The sequence below is a fragment of the Crocuta crocuta genome, unplaced genomic scaffold (assembly GCF_008692635.1).
Source record: "Crocuta crocuta isolate KB4526 unplaced genomic scaffold, BGI_CrCroc_1.0 scaffold344, whole genome shotgun sequence".
NCBI classification, from domain to species: domain Eukaryota; kingdom Metazoa; phylum Chordata; class Mammalia; order Carnivora; family Hyaenidae; genus Crocuta; species Crocuta crocuta.
This window is the reverse complement of record NW_027533081.1, coordinates 1,636,246-1,652,699: the sequence shown is the minus strand read 5'-3', so window position 1 is coordinate 1,652,699 and position 16,454 is coordinate 1,636,246. Positions and strand designations below refer to the sequence as shown.

Sequence of the window (16,454 nt, the reverse complement as noted above, 5' to 3'; positions counted from 1 at the left end):
GTTCCCCACAGCCTCTCCTGGTCTTCTTGGTTTGCTTTTAACATCACCCTCCCTATTTTGTTTATAATTTAGAGTACAGAAAAGAGAAAAAAAATGCCGATCCTCTACAGTTGTCACTCCTAGAACTCACATTGCCTCTGATAACATAATTGTGTGTATATATACACCTCTGATGACAACAAATATGGCTGACCAACTCAAAGCCCCTCACCCCTCCCCAGCCTACTCCAATGATGAGTTTAATTTTTCTCTTCCCGCCCAGTCTGCATGGTTGCACAGCCTATGTGGTCACTGAGTCTTCTAAATAATCAATCTTCCCAAGCCCACACCTTTGCTGGGGTGTTCCTATCACATCTGGGCCTCACACCTCAATCCCCTGAGGATACCTGTCCTCTGACTCCTCTGATTTACTTCATCCTGGGTGTTGATCAGGACTCATCCTGATGCCCTACACAAAGCCGCTGCCTCCTCTGGGGCCTGCACCTACTTGTGGGATCACTTCTGCTTGCTTCTCTTTCTCCACCTTTCACAACATATGTTCTTACATCCAATAACACAAGTCACCTCCGTTCTGTTTCTTGCTTCGACTATAAAAGGACTCAAATTTTAAACGGAGACCCCTCTCACTTCTATAATTCCTCAGATTCCAGCATCACCTTCTTATTCTCCACCCTCATCTTTGGGTGATTTCATCATACCCTATGGCTTCAGCTGCCGCCAGTGCTAACAGGCCCCCAGATTCTGCCACCAGCATTTGTGGCACTCCATGTGGCTCCATAAGCCATGAGGTGACGGGCCTGTGACTGCTTCTCCTATCTTCTCTGCTCCGTCACCACCTCCTTACTCTAAATTCATATCTTTGCCATCTCTTACTTCCCGAAGGTACCTCCTGACCCTGCTGATCTCCTCTCACTGTCAGCACATCTTCTCTGAAACAAATCTGACCAGCCCACTCCCCTCCTTCTACAATTCCCACATTTTCCCATCACCTTGGGGAGTTTGTCCCAGAGCTGGCCACATCTTGTTTTTCCCATGGGCCCAGCACATAGAGGGGCTACTGTATATGTTGTCAAGGGAGTGGGTTCATGAGTGAGTCTGGCAATATGGGTCTCGGTGCCCCAAACTGAGAGTCGTGCAGGAGGCTTTTTGCCCAAAGCAGCCAATAAAATAAACATTTGTTCAATCTATTTTGATATACACAACAACTTAGCATATTCTTGATTTTTTATTTCTTTTTGTAATGTGTTCCTATTTCTGTTTTGTTTTGTTTTGTTGTTTTGTTTTGTTTTGTTTTTTCCCGTAATTAGGGTTTGAATACCGACTCCGAGAAATATGCAAGGACTTACTGGGTCCGGTTCACTACTCCACTGGAAGCCAGTGGGAGTCAACGGTAGTGGTAGGTGCTGCTTTCATTCTTGCCACAAGAATTCTGTCTTGAAAAGTGAAGGTAGAAATGAAAAATAAGTCAAAGTGCTTTGAAGTTCTTCCCCATTAGACTTCTTCAGCATACCGCCTTGGGCCCCAGCATCAGTGAGAGACTGAGATGCCAGTACTTCCCTACTGGGCAGGAGCTGGGCCCTTGGTTTCAGGGGCCTAGGGAGTGCTCAGTCACGCATGCACCTGTGCTAAGGAAAGCTGCCTGCCAGGGGCTGTGGGTTTGTTCAGTAGAGAAGATGAAAGATCCTTCCCTGCCTTTGTGGAGCTCCCAGTCTGGTAGCGAGGCAGACAAGAGCAAGTAAGCAATTCATTCAACAAGATAGTTTTAGACTATATATTATGCTAAGAAGGAAATAAGCAGAGCAATAAGCCAAGGGTTAAAAATGAGCCAGCTCTGCTGAGACCTGGGAGCCTCCTGGTAGAGGTGATAGTGAATGCAAAGAAGGCATGGTACATGGGGGGCCGCTGTGACTGGAGTATAGTAGGCAAAGGAGAAGAAGGTGGTGTGAGATTAGGTGAGACAGATGAGCAGGAAGGAGATGATTGAGACCTTGTGAGGAGCTAGAGCTGTTGGAGGAGTTTGTGCAGAAGTGACATGAAGTGACCTAGATCAGTCAGCAGAAGTGATATGAACTGATGTAGCAAAGCAATAAGGAATTGTTTTTTGCAGCAGTCTTGGCAATAGGTGAAGGTGACTTGGATTGGCATGATGGCCATGGAAAGGGGGAAAGGAGAAAGATTCAAGTTGTATTTTGGAGGCAGATCCAACCAGACTTGGTGGGTGGATGGGTGGATATGGAATAGATTAAGAGACAGAGAATAATGAGTATGCATACAGTTGCCTCCAGATTTTTTGGCTTACACACACAGCTGTCAGTTCATTGAAAGGAACAGGTTGGTAAGGGATGGGGTTGTAGATGTAAGCCCCCAGCTTCATTCAGTCACTGAGCAAATACTGATGGAGCACCTGCTCAGGCCAGGCACGGGACAGTGAGCAGTGAACAAAGCCGACAAGCCCCACCTTCAAAGGTCTACATTCTTGTGCAGAGAAGCAGATTCTAAACAACAGAGCAAATGTATTGTGTTGGGTAGGGGTGGATGCTGTGAACAAACATAAAGAAGGCAAGGGGATACTTTCAGGATGCTATTTTATATTGGGTAATCAAGGAAGCCTTAACTAACTGAGCGGAGACCAGAAAAGGTGAGGGGCAAAGCCCCACAGATAACTGGATGAAGAACATCCAGGTAAAGGGAACAGCAAGTCCAGAGGCCCTAAGGTGGCAGGGCTTGCAATGTGGAAGGAATAGCTGAGCAGATAGCAATGGGAGGGTGAAAGGGGTTGCAGTCAGAAAGGCTGGAGGGTCGGACCACACAGGCTCTATAGGCCGTGGTGTGTGCTTGGCCTATGTGTTTTATTTGATTTTTATTTTGTTGTAATAGATCCTAGTCTGGTTGGTTAATAGAATCCTACCTTCAAAGTCAATTCCCCTTACACTTTTGAAGGTATGGTGCCACAGTCTTAACATCCACTTTTGTTGCTAAAACTCTGCTGCAAATCTGATTTCCATTGCTTTGTAAGTTCTTTTGGGATCCTCTCTTATTGTCTTGAAGTTTTACAAAGCCCATAGTCTATTTCTTTCATTCATTCTGCAGATTTTTCTTGGTTCTTTTCTTCAGTTATATCTTCCTTTCCATTTTCCCCAACATTAGAGAAATGTAATGTCTTCTCTTTTTAAAATCTTCTGTATAATTTTTTATAGTTTCAGTTTTCTCCCCAGATTTTCTATTTAGTCTTTTATCTGCTTGAGCATAGTAAGCTTAATTATTTTGAAGTTTTATACCTGAAAATTCTGGTATCGGGAGCCCTTGTGGATCTGTTTCTTTTGCCTATAGAGGTGTCTGCAGTTTCTCATTTATATGCCTATTTCCTTACACGTCTGATTATTTTTAACTGTCTCCTGAACATGTTATTTGAAAAATTATTTGTAGGAATGATTTGAGGACTTAAGTAATGTTACTTTCTTTCATGGAGTACTTTTATTTGCTGCTGCCAGTTCTTGAGGCACCAGCACTGCAGGGTCCCCTCAACCTGGTTCAGGGATTTAGGTTTTCTGGGCTGTCTTGGAATTCAAATCCAGACATTTATTTGTGCAGGGGCTGGTTTACTTCCAGTTTACCCTTATTCTAGGGTACATCCCCTTGGGGTGGCACCATAAGGGGGGATGACTTACCAGGGACTCCTACTTTTTATTTTGGCCCCTGCTTTGATCCCCTTAGGCCCTCAAATCTGGCAGAAGCTTGCTTAGCCTCTTTCTCATCAGTAAATGTTCCTAAGGCAAAGGCGTCCTTCTCTGGCCTTCTATCTTCTCCACATCCCAGCTCAATCCTTTGTCACTAGCACATTAGGTCTCTAAGTTCTGTTTCTGTTTGTGTAGCTTCCCTGTCCTCAACTGGAAAGGTTGTGAATTACCAGTAAGAGTAAAGCTGTTTCTTTACCACGCATCACCTCCGGAACACCCTGACAGGACATCTTGGGTGAGAGATAGGCTGGCATGTGCCTTACCAACCCTTCCCCAGGCCAAGTTGTAGAGCTTCAGTCTGTGATCCAGTGGCCACTCTGGGAACCTTAGCCCAGTCAGCTGGAGCTCTACATAGCAGTTTTCTCTCAGCCTCATGGTAAGCATGCTTGGCCAATATGGTACAGATGGAAGAGAGCTCTAGCAGGCCACCAATTTTAGCCATGTGCTCTTTTCTCCCACTCCTTCCTGCTGCTTGTTCGTGCTAGCTCCAGGGAGGATACCTCATTGGAGCTTTGCCCAGGAGAGCCTGGGGCTCCCTTCCGGGGAGGGAAGATGTAGTTCTACCTGCTTTTTACCTTCTGTAAATTACCTAGTATAGCTGGTCTGCTCATGGTCTCTGGTATCCATGACAAATGCTTTCAGCTGCAAGTAAATGATACTCCTTGTAATGGTGCTGAAATCTTTATGGTTTTTTTTTCTCCCTTTCTCTTCTCTAAATAAGTCATCTGGAAGTAGGTGGCACCCTCTGTCTCTGTGATTCTCTTGGACTTTACCTCATGGTCGTAAGGTGACTTTCATACCCAAGTCCAAGGAAGGAGGATAGTAGGAAGCCAGTACCAGCAACATCTATTCCTCAGAAAAAGAAAAACTCCCAGAAGTTAGTCCATGCCTCACAGGCAACCAGCAAATAACTTGAGCACCCTCACTGGGGAAGTGAGCAGTAAAGAGTATGTAGAAGAGTCTTAGAGCAGGTGTAGACCTAGCCAACTCCTGATGTCTGCTGCATTGATTCCCTCCTGATCTTAGCACTATGCTGAATTTATTCCTTTTTTACAAACAAAACAAGGGGTGCCTGAGTGGCTCAGTCGGTTAAGCATCCAACTTCGGCTCAGGTCATGATCTCACAGTTCGTGGCTTTTAGCCCTGCCTCGGGCTCTGCTGACAGCCAGCTCAGAGCCTGGAGCCTGCGTCAGATTCTGTGTCTTTCTCTCTGTCCCTCCCCTGCTCATGCTGTCTCTCTCACTCTCTCAGAAATAAAAACATTTAAAAAAATTTTTTTAAAAACTGCTGTTTCTCACTCTCTCAGAAATAAATAAAAACATTTTTAAAAAATTAAAAAAAAACCTGTGTTACAGTCTCTTTATCATGATAGTGAGAGCATATTTGAGCATGAGCACTGTGCTCTCTTGTTGAGTTTCTTTCTGAGTACTTTTATGGCAAGAATTGATCATTGAAATGGAACTGGTTCTCAAGGTAGCTGGGAAAATGGAGCTGTGGATGGAAGGTAGGCTTAAAAGCAGCAATAGTGACTCAGTAGTCCTCCAAAGAGGCTCAGTAGAAAGCATCATTTAATATATTTAAGAGCCACGTATACTCCCTCTTTTAAACTATCTGTTGAAATACTTTGTTGCCATGTGTTTTTCTTATTGGTAAAAGGTGAAAGATTTATGCGATCTGAAGAGAAACCAGAGTACGTGTGTTTTTCTTATTGGGTTTCTAGGAACTCTTTATATACTGGGAAATTATTCTTTGTGATATGAGCTACCAGTTTGCTTCAGGAGACCCCAAAGGTCCAGGCTTCTTTCTCTCAAAGATCATTGTTCAATGTTGAAGGGTTAGACCAGTCTTCAGTATAGGAGCTGTGACAATGCCCAGACAGGTAGTGATGAGCGGTGTCCCAGGCTGCTGCCTTTAAATAGTAGAGAGACATACTGAGAGCCCAGAGTGTGAGGTGGTACTTAGTTGCAGTTGGTATAGACACCAGCCTTCAGGCCAAAAGGCACATTCTCTTGCAGCTCGCCTCTGGTTCCACAGGCAGGCAGTATGTTCTGCTTTTTTTATGGCAGTTTACTTCATCCCCTTTTATCATTTTTTAATTAAAATACTCAGTTTTTTAATTTAAAATTTTATTTTGGATGGTAATATAGTCACATAGTTCAAAATTTAAAGGGCACAATAGTTTTGAAATTAGCTTTGTTGTTTTAGAGGGTGATTGTCTTTTGGTTTATTGTTCTACTTTTACTTGCATTTATTTTATGCGGAATTTATCCCCAGACCATAAGTTTTTGTTCAGTTTCTTCTTTGATATCCTTTTCTTCTGTGCAACCTCCTCTTCTGGTTTAGGAAAAATCTACTCCTTTTATTTATTTATTTATTTAATGTTTTATTTATTTCTAGGAGAGAGAGAGAGAGAGACAGCGTGAGCAGGGGAGGGTCAGAGAGAGAGGGAGTCACAGACTGAAACAGGCTCCAGGCTCTGAGCTGGCAGTCAGCACAGAGCCCGACGCGGGGCTCGAACCCACGAACCGCAAGATCATGACCTAAGCGAAAGTCGGACGCCCAACCGACTAAGCCACCCAGGTGCCCCTCTACTCCTTTTAAATAAAGATCCTCTCAGTGTGGCAGGAAGAGCTCATATATGGGTCAGTCCAAACATGACCTCTGTAAGTTCACTGCATCTTGGGAGTTTTGTTCACCTGAATGTGCTGCTCAATGACCAGAAAATCTACATCTAAACCCTTAAGCTCAGCGTTCCTCTTAGCATTTTTAAGCATGTGTAGTAAAAATTGAGCACTCTGTTTGAGCCACTGACCCTGTATCCAGCCCCACTTTTTGGCCTGGGTGTACCTACCAACACCATTGTAGTGACAGAATGGACACATTGCTTCTATAAAGTGACAATCTTCATATACTTGGTGGCTTTTCAGATATGCATACCCTTGATGCCTGTGCAGTTTCACGTGCATTCAGAAAGTGAGCATGAAGCCTTGAACCTCTTGATTTGCTTGATTTTGTAGAGCTTTCTGGGTCAAGTGAATAGTGACCACTTGCAGAGATCGCCTCAAATCACTTATAGGAAGAGCAAAAATAAGTTTTGAAGTCAGAAACTATGAGGCCTCCCTACCTTTCATTTTCTTTTTCAAAATTCTTGTGGCTATTTAGGTTCCCTTGAGATTCCATATGAATTTTAGGATGAATTATTCTACTTCCGTGAAAAACACCATTAGGATTTTGATACTGAATACATTAAATCTATAGATTCTTTTTGGTGTTATTGACATCTTAACAATATTGTATCTTCCAATCCATGAACAGAAGATGTCCTACTATTTACATTTAATTTCTTTCAGCACTATTCTTACAAACTACTAGTTTTCAGTGTACTAGTCTTTTACTTCCTTGGTTATGTTTATTTTTAAGTATTTTATTCTTCAGAGGCTATTGTAAATGGAATTGTTTTCTTAGTTTCCTTTTCAGAATGTTTGCTGTTGGTGTACAAAAATGCAACTGATTTTTGTGTATTAATTTCTTAATGTGCAAATTTGCACATTATTCTAACAGATTTTTTTATAGAGCCTTTGGAGTTTTCTACATATAAGATGTTTTTGTCTACAAACAAAAAAGGTTTACTTCTTGCTTTCCAACTTGGATGCCTTTTATTTCATTTTCTTGCCTCATTGCTCTGGTTAGAACTACTAGTACTCTGGTGAAAGCTGGCATCTTTGCCTTGTTCCTGACGTTGGAGCAACAACTTTCAGTCTTTTAATATTGAATGTGATACTTTCTTATATGGCCTTTGTTATATTGAGGTGGTTTACTTCTGTTACTAGTCTTTGGAGTGTTTTTGCAATGAGTGTTAAACTTTGTCAGAAAAAAGTTTGCATCAATTGAAGATTGTTAATAATTCTTTAACTGTTTGGTGAAATTCACCAATGAAGCCAATTGGTCAGTTATAGGCTCTTTTTTGTTGAGATTTGTGATTACTGATTCAATCTCTTTGCTAGTTATAGATCTGTTCAGATTTTCTGTTTCTTCATGATTCAATCTTGGTAGGCTGTGTGTTTCTAGAAAGTTGTCCATATTGTGTAGGTTGTCCAGTTCATTGATGTACAATTGTTTGTTTACAGTTGTTTCTTTATAATTTTTACTTTTGTGGCATCAGTTGTAATGCTCCTGTTTCATTTCTTATTGTGATTTGAGTCTTCTCTCTTTTTTCCTTAGTCCATCTAGCTAAAAGTTTATTAATTTTGATGATCTTTTCAAATAATGTTTTGGTTTCATTATTTTCTCTATTTTTCTATTCTCCATTTTATTTTCACTCATGTGTGATTTTCTTGCTTCTGCTTGATTTGGGTTAGCTTGCTTTTATTTTTCTAGTTTCAAAGGACAGAAGGTTATGTTATTGATTTGAGGTCTTTCTTTGTAGATTCTTAAAGCTATGAATTTCTGTCTAATGAGCACTTTTGCTGCATCCTGTCATTCTTGGTATATGGTTTTCATTTTCATTAGTCTCAAGATATTCTCTAATTTCCCTTGGGATTTCTTCTTTGAATCATTGATCTTTCTACACATTTTTGTTATGTTTTTATCATTATTATTATTATTTTATCAATAGTTGTGTGTTTTCTGTGTAGAGTAAGCAATCAAATCATCTCAAATAGATGTTTTATTTCCTGTTTTCCAATTCTTGTGCATTTTTTCCATAATATTAAAATCTATTAGAGTAAATCATAAGTTTTCTAAGATTAAATTATCTTCAATTTCTTGGAGAAACAATAACTTAGACATAGTATATTTTTAATTCACTGTTATAATTAATTTGCTAATAATTTATTAGAGGATTTGTACACTTGATTTCATGGGTAAAACTGGCCTGGGCTCTTTCATTTGTCTGGTTTTAGAATCAAGGTTATTTTGTCTCATAGAATGTATTGGGAGTTGTTCCTCTTTTTTTGTTCTTTGAGTTTATTTAAGTTTGGAAAAAACTGTTCCTTGGAAGTTTCTTAAGCATCAGGTTACAAAACTAATATACCTGATATTTTCCTTGTGGTAAGATTTAACTCCTACTTTCTATTTATTTTTTAATTGCCTTAGATTCTAGGTGTTAGTCTATTTTCTTTAAATGTTCAGTTTTGTTGGCATAAAGTTGTTGATCAGTACTCATTTCTTTTTGTATTGTCTATATCCATAGTTATGTTCCTATTTTATTCCTAATATTTGGGGGGGGGGGAGATTTCTCCCTTTCTTGATTAATCTTGTGAGAGGTTTTTTTTTAGTCTTTTAAAAAAAATGATTTGTCTTTATTCATCTTTTGTATCAAAAGTTTTTAATTTATTGGTTTCAATTCTTTATTATCTCATTTTCTTTTTAAAAATGTTTTTTTGGGGGAGGGTGCCTGGGTGGCTCAGTCAGTTAAACATCTGACTTTGGATTAGGTCATGGTCTCATGGTTTGCGAGTTTGAGCACCACATCAGGCTATAGGTACTGTCAGCGCAGAACCCACTTCAGATCATCTCTCCCCCTCTTTCTCTGCCTCTCTATCTCTCTCTCCCTCTCTCTCTCAAATAAAATAAAATAAAATAAATAAATAAAAATTTCTTTTCTGAGGTCTTTTTTTCTATATTTGTTTTCTTATTTGTTTTGTGTATGTGTGTGTTTTTTTGTTGTTATTTTTGTTTTTGTTTTTCTAATACCTTAATTGGACTCGGGTAATTGGTTGTCATTCTTTTATGTACTCTGATAGAATATGTTTTATGTTTTCAAATATCCTTGTAAGAGCCCCACTTCTGCTGCATTTCACCAGTTTTGCAGTATGTAGTGTTTTTATTACCATTCACTTGTAAGTCATTTTTAGTTTCAATTAACTCACATTAATTTCATTAATTAACTTAACTGATTAATTATATTCATGAGTTCTATTTGATTGTGTCTTCTTGGTTAGAGAACATGAGCTATATCAGAGATTGGCAAACTACTTCTTTCAGAGACCAGAGAGTAAACATGTCAGGCTTTGCAAATCCATGCAGTCTCTGTACAACTACTCAACTCTGCTGTTGTAGCATGATATATAAACAAAAGGGCGGGCGTGGCTGCATTTTGATAAAATTATTTACAAAAACATATATTATGCTGTATTTGACCATGCCAATCTGCAGTCTAAATGATTGATGCCTGCTGTTTTGTTGAGGTTTACTTTTAGAGCAATTTTCTTATATTTCCATGCGTGCCAAAGAATGTGTGTTTTCATTTTGTATATATTCATTAAGTCTTGTTTATGTAGCATTCAGTTCAGATTACCTGAGTCTGCAGATTTTTGCCTTTCTGACCCATTACTAGTTGGTTGTATATTAAAATCTCCCTGGGGATGGTTTTTGTCCCTGTCTTTGACTTTCTCTTTCCTCAGCGATGTTTTTGTCATGAAGTCCTCCTTGGTAATTATAAAATAGTAGCTCTCTTTTACTCTTTACTAACTGACGTATCTTTCTCCAACTTTTAACCCTTCTGCATCCATGTTTATATGTTTCTTACTAACATCAGATGGCTGGCTTTTTTTTTTTTTTTATCTAATCTGAAAAGCTTTTTTTTCCCCATCACCAAGCTCAAGCCATTTACACTTTTTGTTTTCATGATTTGCTTAAGGCTAACATAAACTTTAGCCAGAGTTGATCACACTTCTTTTCATGTCTCTTTTAGCATTGTCTGGATTTATCTCTTCTTACTTCAAGTATTTCCTCCAAAACATTTTCACAGTGGATCTTGTGGCAAACCTTTTGAGGTCTTATAAGCCTAAGAATACTTTTTATTACACCCTTTTATATGAATATCTATTTGGGTAAAAAAGTTTAAGTTATGAGGTTTTTTCCAGTATATTATAAGCACTACTTTATTGTGTATCTTGGTATCTCTCCTTTTGTAGATAATATGCTCTTGTTTTTTAGAAACTTTCAGAATTTTTCTGTCTTTGATATCTTCAAATTCTGTATATTTCATCCTAACATGTCTAGATATCAGCTTTTCCAATATCTTACTTTTCTCCCTTAGTTTTGTGAAAAATGTTGTTGGTATTGTAGTAGGGATTACATTAAATTTGTAGATTGCTTCAGGTGATCCGTACATTTTCACAATATTGGTCCTTCCAATCCTTGAACATGAAATATCTTTCCATTTATTTGTGTCATCTTCAGTTTCTTTCATCAATGTTTTACAGTTTTTGAAGTACAGGTCTTCCTAGGTATTTTATTATAGTTGGTGGGGTTGTGAATGGGATTGTTTTCTTATTTTCTATTCTGCTACTTCATTATTAGTGTGAAGAAATACAAGATTTCTATATATTAATTTTTTCTTGTGATTTTAGTGAATTCATTTATCAGTATTAGTAGCTTTTTGGTGGAGTCATTAGGGTTTTATACATATAGTATAATAGTGTCATCCCATCTGCAAATGATGAAAGTTTTGCTTCTTACCAATTTTGACGCCTATTTCTTTTTCTTATCTGATTGCTGTGGCTTTACTTCCAGTATTATATTGAATAAAAGTAATGGGAGTGGATACCCTTGTCTTACTCCTGATCTTAAAGGAAAAGCTCTGTTTCTCACCATTGAGAATGATGTCACTTGTGTGGTTTTCATATATGGCCTTTATTATGTTTCCATATCTTACATGATGAGCACTTGTGGAGGCTTTCAACCTAAGGCCATTTGATTTTATTTAATTATGTGAAATCGACCTGTATTATTTCCTGAAATATTTCCTACTCTCCTCTTTCTCTCTCTCTTCTGGGACCCATTATGTAGATCTTGGGCCCATCTGCTGCCTCCATCTGCCTTTACTTTTCCTATACAGTTACTCCTCTTACATTTTCCCCTCTCTTGCCTCCCTCCTCAAGCATAGTCTGTGGTCCTCCATCTGACTCTACTCCAAATTTGTTTTCAGCAGTGTCTATTCTCCTGCAAATCCCTTCTCCTTCAATGACTATGTTGCTTATACTACATATCTACACTTAGTTCTTTTCTATGATTCCCTATCTTGTTACCATGCTTATTTTAACATCTTGGGCTTCCTTCCTTTCCACTGGTCAGTGTTGTTGGTTGGTAGTTTTTTCTTTGCAGCAGATGTGCTCCTCAGGGTTCTGTGCAGTGGAGACCCCTCCTTGTAGTACATGTTGCAGGAGAACCCAGGGAGACCATGGTGCCAGTGTACCCAGGCATGAAAGATTCCTGGGCAAGGCCCAAGGGCAGAGGCCCCAGGATTGTAAAACCAAGGCCAGCCTCTGCTTCCTGGGTGCTTCTTCCCTGGATTTGACCTCAGGCCCCTAGAGAGCATCCACATACGGGAACAGTCATTCCTGGATGGCCATCCACCTTCCCCTCTACCCTAATATCCTATTTCCATCCTGGTCTGGAAGGGCAAACTACCGTGGCCACTAATCAGTGCAGTTGAAGGCCAGTGGTGACTGTGCCAGCCGACTTAGGGGACACAGAAGAACAGAACCTACCCTGCTTTCTTTGCTGCATCTTTGCACTGTGTCCTTTCCCTGCTCCCTGTCATTCCATCCCACATGTCCCGGCTTAGGCTTTTAGCTTGCCCGGGACTTGCCAGCATGTAGAGAAGTTGTTCTCATCCATCTGTAGTTTCTCCAGGGGGTCCCTGAGGGTCAGTTGGGCAGACATAAGGTTTTCTGCCAGGCCAGGGAAGTTCCCCACCTTCCAGGTCTCCTCACTGACACTTGCACTCAACTGCCACTTCTTGTGTCCACAGGGTCTACGGAAGAGGGAGCTGTTGAAGGAGCTACTGCCGGTCATCGGGCAGAATCTTCGCTTTCAGCGCCTCTTCACCGAGTGTCAGGAGCAGCTCGATATTCTGAGGGACAAGTAGCCTGCCTAGGCCTCCTCTGGCTACAGCAAGGGCAGGACCACACCCTCGCCACTGACGATGCGCAGGACCACCTCTCACCTCGTCAGGCTACAGAAGAACGAGGAGACACTGGCAGGAGGTGGGCTGTCCTGCGCCAGCACCGGCCCAGCTCCCTGGGCAGAATTCCCCTATTTCCTGGGCCTGTTGCTCCCTCAGCAGGAGGAAGCTCTGCCTGCCACTCATCCCTCCCTCCAGGACCCCTGTGCGGAGCTGGGGCTGGGACCCTGCCCTGCTGCCCTTGGGTCAGTGAGGCACTCCCAGGCCTGGCGTCTCCAGCACGGTCCCGAGGTGGACACTAGTCCCTGCCAGTGCAGGCACCGTGCTGCTTCAGCTATGACGAATGAGCCATTTGTGAAAGAGAGAGAACCCTGAAACATCAGTGTATTATGCGGTCAGTAGACTGACTCTGAGACCTATGTAAAAGGAAAGGCTATTCCAACACGGACTATTTTTGTACTAGAATTTGCTAACTTGTAATATGGAACTTTCCTTTTGGCCAATAATCAGGATTTCCCTATAAGTCACTTGGACATTGGTCACTTGTAGGAAATTTAAACTCTTAATTATGACAGCTACATTGAAAAATAATTGTACTGAAATTAACTTGTCTATCTTCATTTGGTTTTAATTTTTAAATGTTTGTAAAAAGAGACTGTTTTTTGGGGAATGGGGCAGAGGGGTGGGCGATTTCTTTTGTAAGTGTAAAATAAATGAACACGCATTGGATACCAAATCATCCTGGCTTCCCCTGCCTTTTCCTTCTAACTTCCACTTTCCCCCCCACTATGGATCCTTCTCCTGAAATGGGCAATTATGGAACATCAGAACCAGAAAGGATCTTTGATGTCATCTATTGGCCCCATCCTCTCCGTGCAGAAATTCTTTCCCAGTGTGGAGGTCACTTCCTTTGAAGCATCTGAGGCTGAGCCAGGGGAACCGATAGGCCACCTCACATAAGTCTCTTCCCAAGCCATGCCTCAGGGTCCTACCTTCTGGCAATGGTACCTCTTGATCTCTGATCATGCTGGGCACCAAAAGCTATAGCTGACTTGCCAATTTCATGGAAGGAAATCAGTAAGTACAGACTTGAGTTTTCCGAAGAATTACCTGAAAGCTGGGATTTTCTTAGAAAGTGGTCCAGAAGCTGACCCACAGAAGAGGAAATAGCTAAAATCACAGGAACCTCAAGCATGGTAAGGACTGAGCACCTTTACCTCTGTGTTATGCACCTCACGGTTGCTTCCCTGCCAGCTGTGTGGGATCTCAAGTCTGGAGACAGAGACCTGGATTCAGAATTAGAAGGCCTGGGTGACTTTGGCCACTGATACCCCGCTCTGGATGCTTCCCTACTTAGTGTCCATCTTACTGCCTTCTCATTCATCTCAAGTGGCTGGATGAGATACTGGCATACATGCGTGCCTGACAAAGTGCATGTGGGTATGAATACCTCAAAAGCCAGGCTGCAAGTATGAGCTTTCCTTTAAGGAATGAGAAGCCAGAGATGCTCTGTGGGTCAGGCAACTCCTCTGGCAACTCTGCAGCGAAGCATTAAAAACTTTTTGGAACCACAGAATGCACATGGCGTCGGGACTGACAGGCTTGCTCAAGTCTAAACCAGCAAAACTCTGGGCCTTACTTTTCAGCTGTCAAATGGAGATGAGGTTAAGAAAACCTGCATGGTCATGAGGACTAACTGGGATCACACAGTTAAAGTCCTGACATTTAACAAATGCCTCCTTAAAGAAAACTTTGACAATCAGTGTTTTAACACTATTATTTGGAAAGGAGAAGAAGATAAGCAAAAAGATGTCACTTCCACTTCCAGCCAAGATGGAGTAACAGGAACCAAATCGATCCTCCTGCCTGAACCAACCAAAAACGCCAGTCAACATACACAAAAAAATGATCTCAAGACACTGAGTATGAGAAAACAAGGGACAGTAATCCTGGGAGATGGAAGAAACAAACAAGATGAGCCCTTTGACTGCCTCAGCTTATTGCCCAGAGAGAGAGTTTCCAGTCTGCAGCAAAGGGAGGGAAATCTGCCCAGCAGAATACTGAGGTGAAGGAATAAGGTTTAGAGCTCAGGGAGACCAAGGCAGCTAGAGTTCATGGGACAGAACACCAGAAAGGAGAAAACTCCATAGAGAATCCTGGAGCTCAGCAGAGGAAGCCCTACCCTATCAATGCATATTCAACTGAACACATCAGTGTGTGCAAATGAGGAAAGAGCCAAGACTAGGCAAAGAACCACCTGAATGGATTAGAGTGAAAATTGCCTAGGTATCACTCAGGGCTAAGAACAGTACTTGTTCCTACCAATCAGACTAGAAAAACGTAACTCACAGGCTTGGGGTAGAGTACTTGGGAAGTATTGCCTCAATATTGAAGAATAATTAGAACAGTGCTCCAGATTCATCTAACAAAAATAAAAGCAAGACCCAAAAGGATCAAACTGTGTCCAGCTAATTAATTACATTGCAAAGCAAAGTTCAAGAGGATTTATAACAATACTAAAGTATGCATCCAAAGTAGAGTTCAACAAAGTAGAACTCAACAAAGTAGAGTTCACAATGTCTGGCATCCAAACGAAAACTACCAGGCACGCAAAGAAGCAGGGACATGATCCAAAATGAATTACAGCATTATTCGTTATGTTCAAAAAATTGAATACAACCATAGAAGACCATAACAAGAAAGTCACAAACTTCTGGAGATGAAAAAGATTAGACATTGCAGAAGATTTGTGAATGTAAAGCCATAGCAATAAAAATATTCCGAAACAGCAAAAGTCCATAAGAGGAAAGAGAAAAAAATAGCATCAATAAGCCGTGAGACAACTTCAAGTGGCCCAATATATAAGTAATTGAAGTCTTCAAAGTACAGGATAGAAAAGTGGGTGACAGAAAAAAATATTTGGAGAAATAATGATCAAACACTTGCCCTACCCTTATCCTTTGGTGCTCCTCCTGGTGACCCCTGTGCCACTGTCCCTTTTCTCCTCACACCTTCACCTAGTGCCTGATAACCTCCCTACTCCATCCACTGATGCCCCACACTTTCCCACAGACCTTGTTTGTAAGCAGAACACTGGGGCCCTGTATTGTCCAGGCCTGGGACTCCTTGCCTCTCAAAATTCTGACCTGATTATCTTGGGCACCCCCCAACTTTAGCCTCCAGGGGAAGAGTCAGAGCACTTTACAAACTAGGTTGGTGCAATAAGAGGTTATATACACACACAACAGGTCCAATCAAGAGAAAGCAAAGTCCATCATCTCTTCCCATATATCTCTTCTCCTTGTCCTTTCACGTACATGGCAAATACTGTTCTCCAGTTTGTTCTACATGTTTAAATGTTATTTCTGTTTTGGTTTTAAGTTTCTAATTTTTGTGAAAATTACTATTCTTTTGTAACAAATTTAACTTAATTACTTTTGTAATTTTTTAAAGTTTATTCTTGAGAGAGAGTGTGTGCACATGAGCAGGGGAGAGAGAGAAAAAATCCCAAGCAGGCTCTGCACTGTCAGTGTGGAACCCGATGTGGGGCTCAAACTCATTAACTGAAAGATCATGACCTGAGCCAAAATCAAGAGTGGACGCTTAACCAACTGAGCCACCCAGGTGCCCCTTTAATTATTTTAAACTTAGGAAACTTCACTAAAGATACATGGATAGCAACTAAAGTACATGAGAAGATATTCAACATCATTAGTCATTCAGAAAATGTGATAGATGATAAAACCACAATGATATAACAACATATACCTGTTAGAATGGTTTAAAATTTTCAAAATTATATATAA

General features: G+C 40.8%; 1 protein-coding gene across 5 annotated transcripts in view; it reads left to right on the top strand.

The window, feature by feature from the left end:
* The window catches only part of HIRA (histone cell cycle regulator), a 79,869-nt gene extending 66,495 nt beyond the window's left edge, over positions 1–13,374 (top strand). For 4 of the 5 annotated variants that reach the window (XM_077745948.1, XM_077745947.1, XM_077745949.1 and 1 more), the window contains one exon: positions 12,496–13,374. In XM_077745948.1, the coding sequence (XP_077602074.1) occupies positions 12,496–12,950 (455 nt within the window). In that variant the 3' untranslated portion in view covers positions 12,951–13,374. Of the gene's footprint in view, positions 1–1,307; positions 1,397–12,495 lie in introns of all 5 variants that reach the window. The other variant, XM_077745950.1, reaches the window with a different exon arrangement.
* The last annotated feature ends 3,080 nt before the right edge of the window (positions 13,375–16,454 follow it).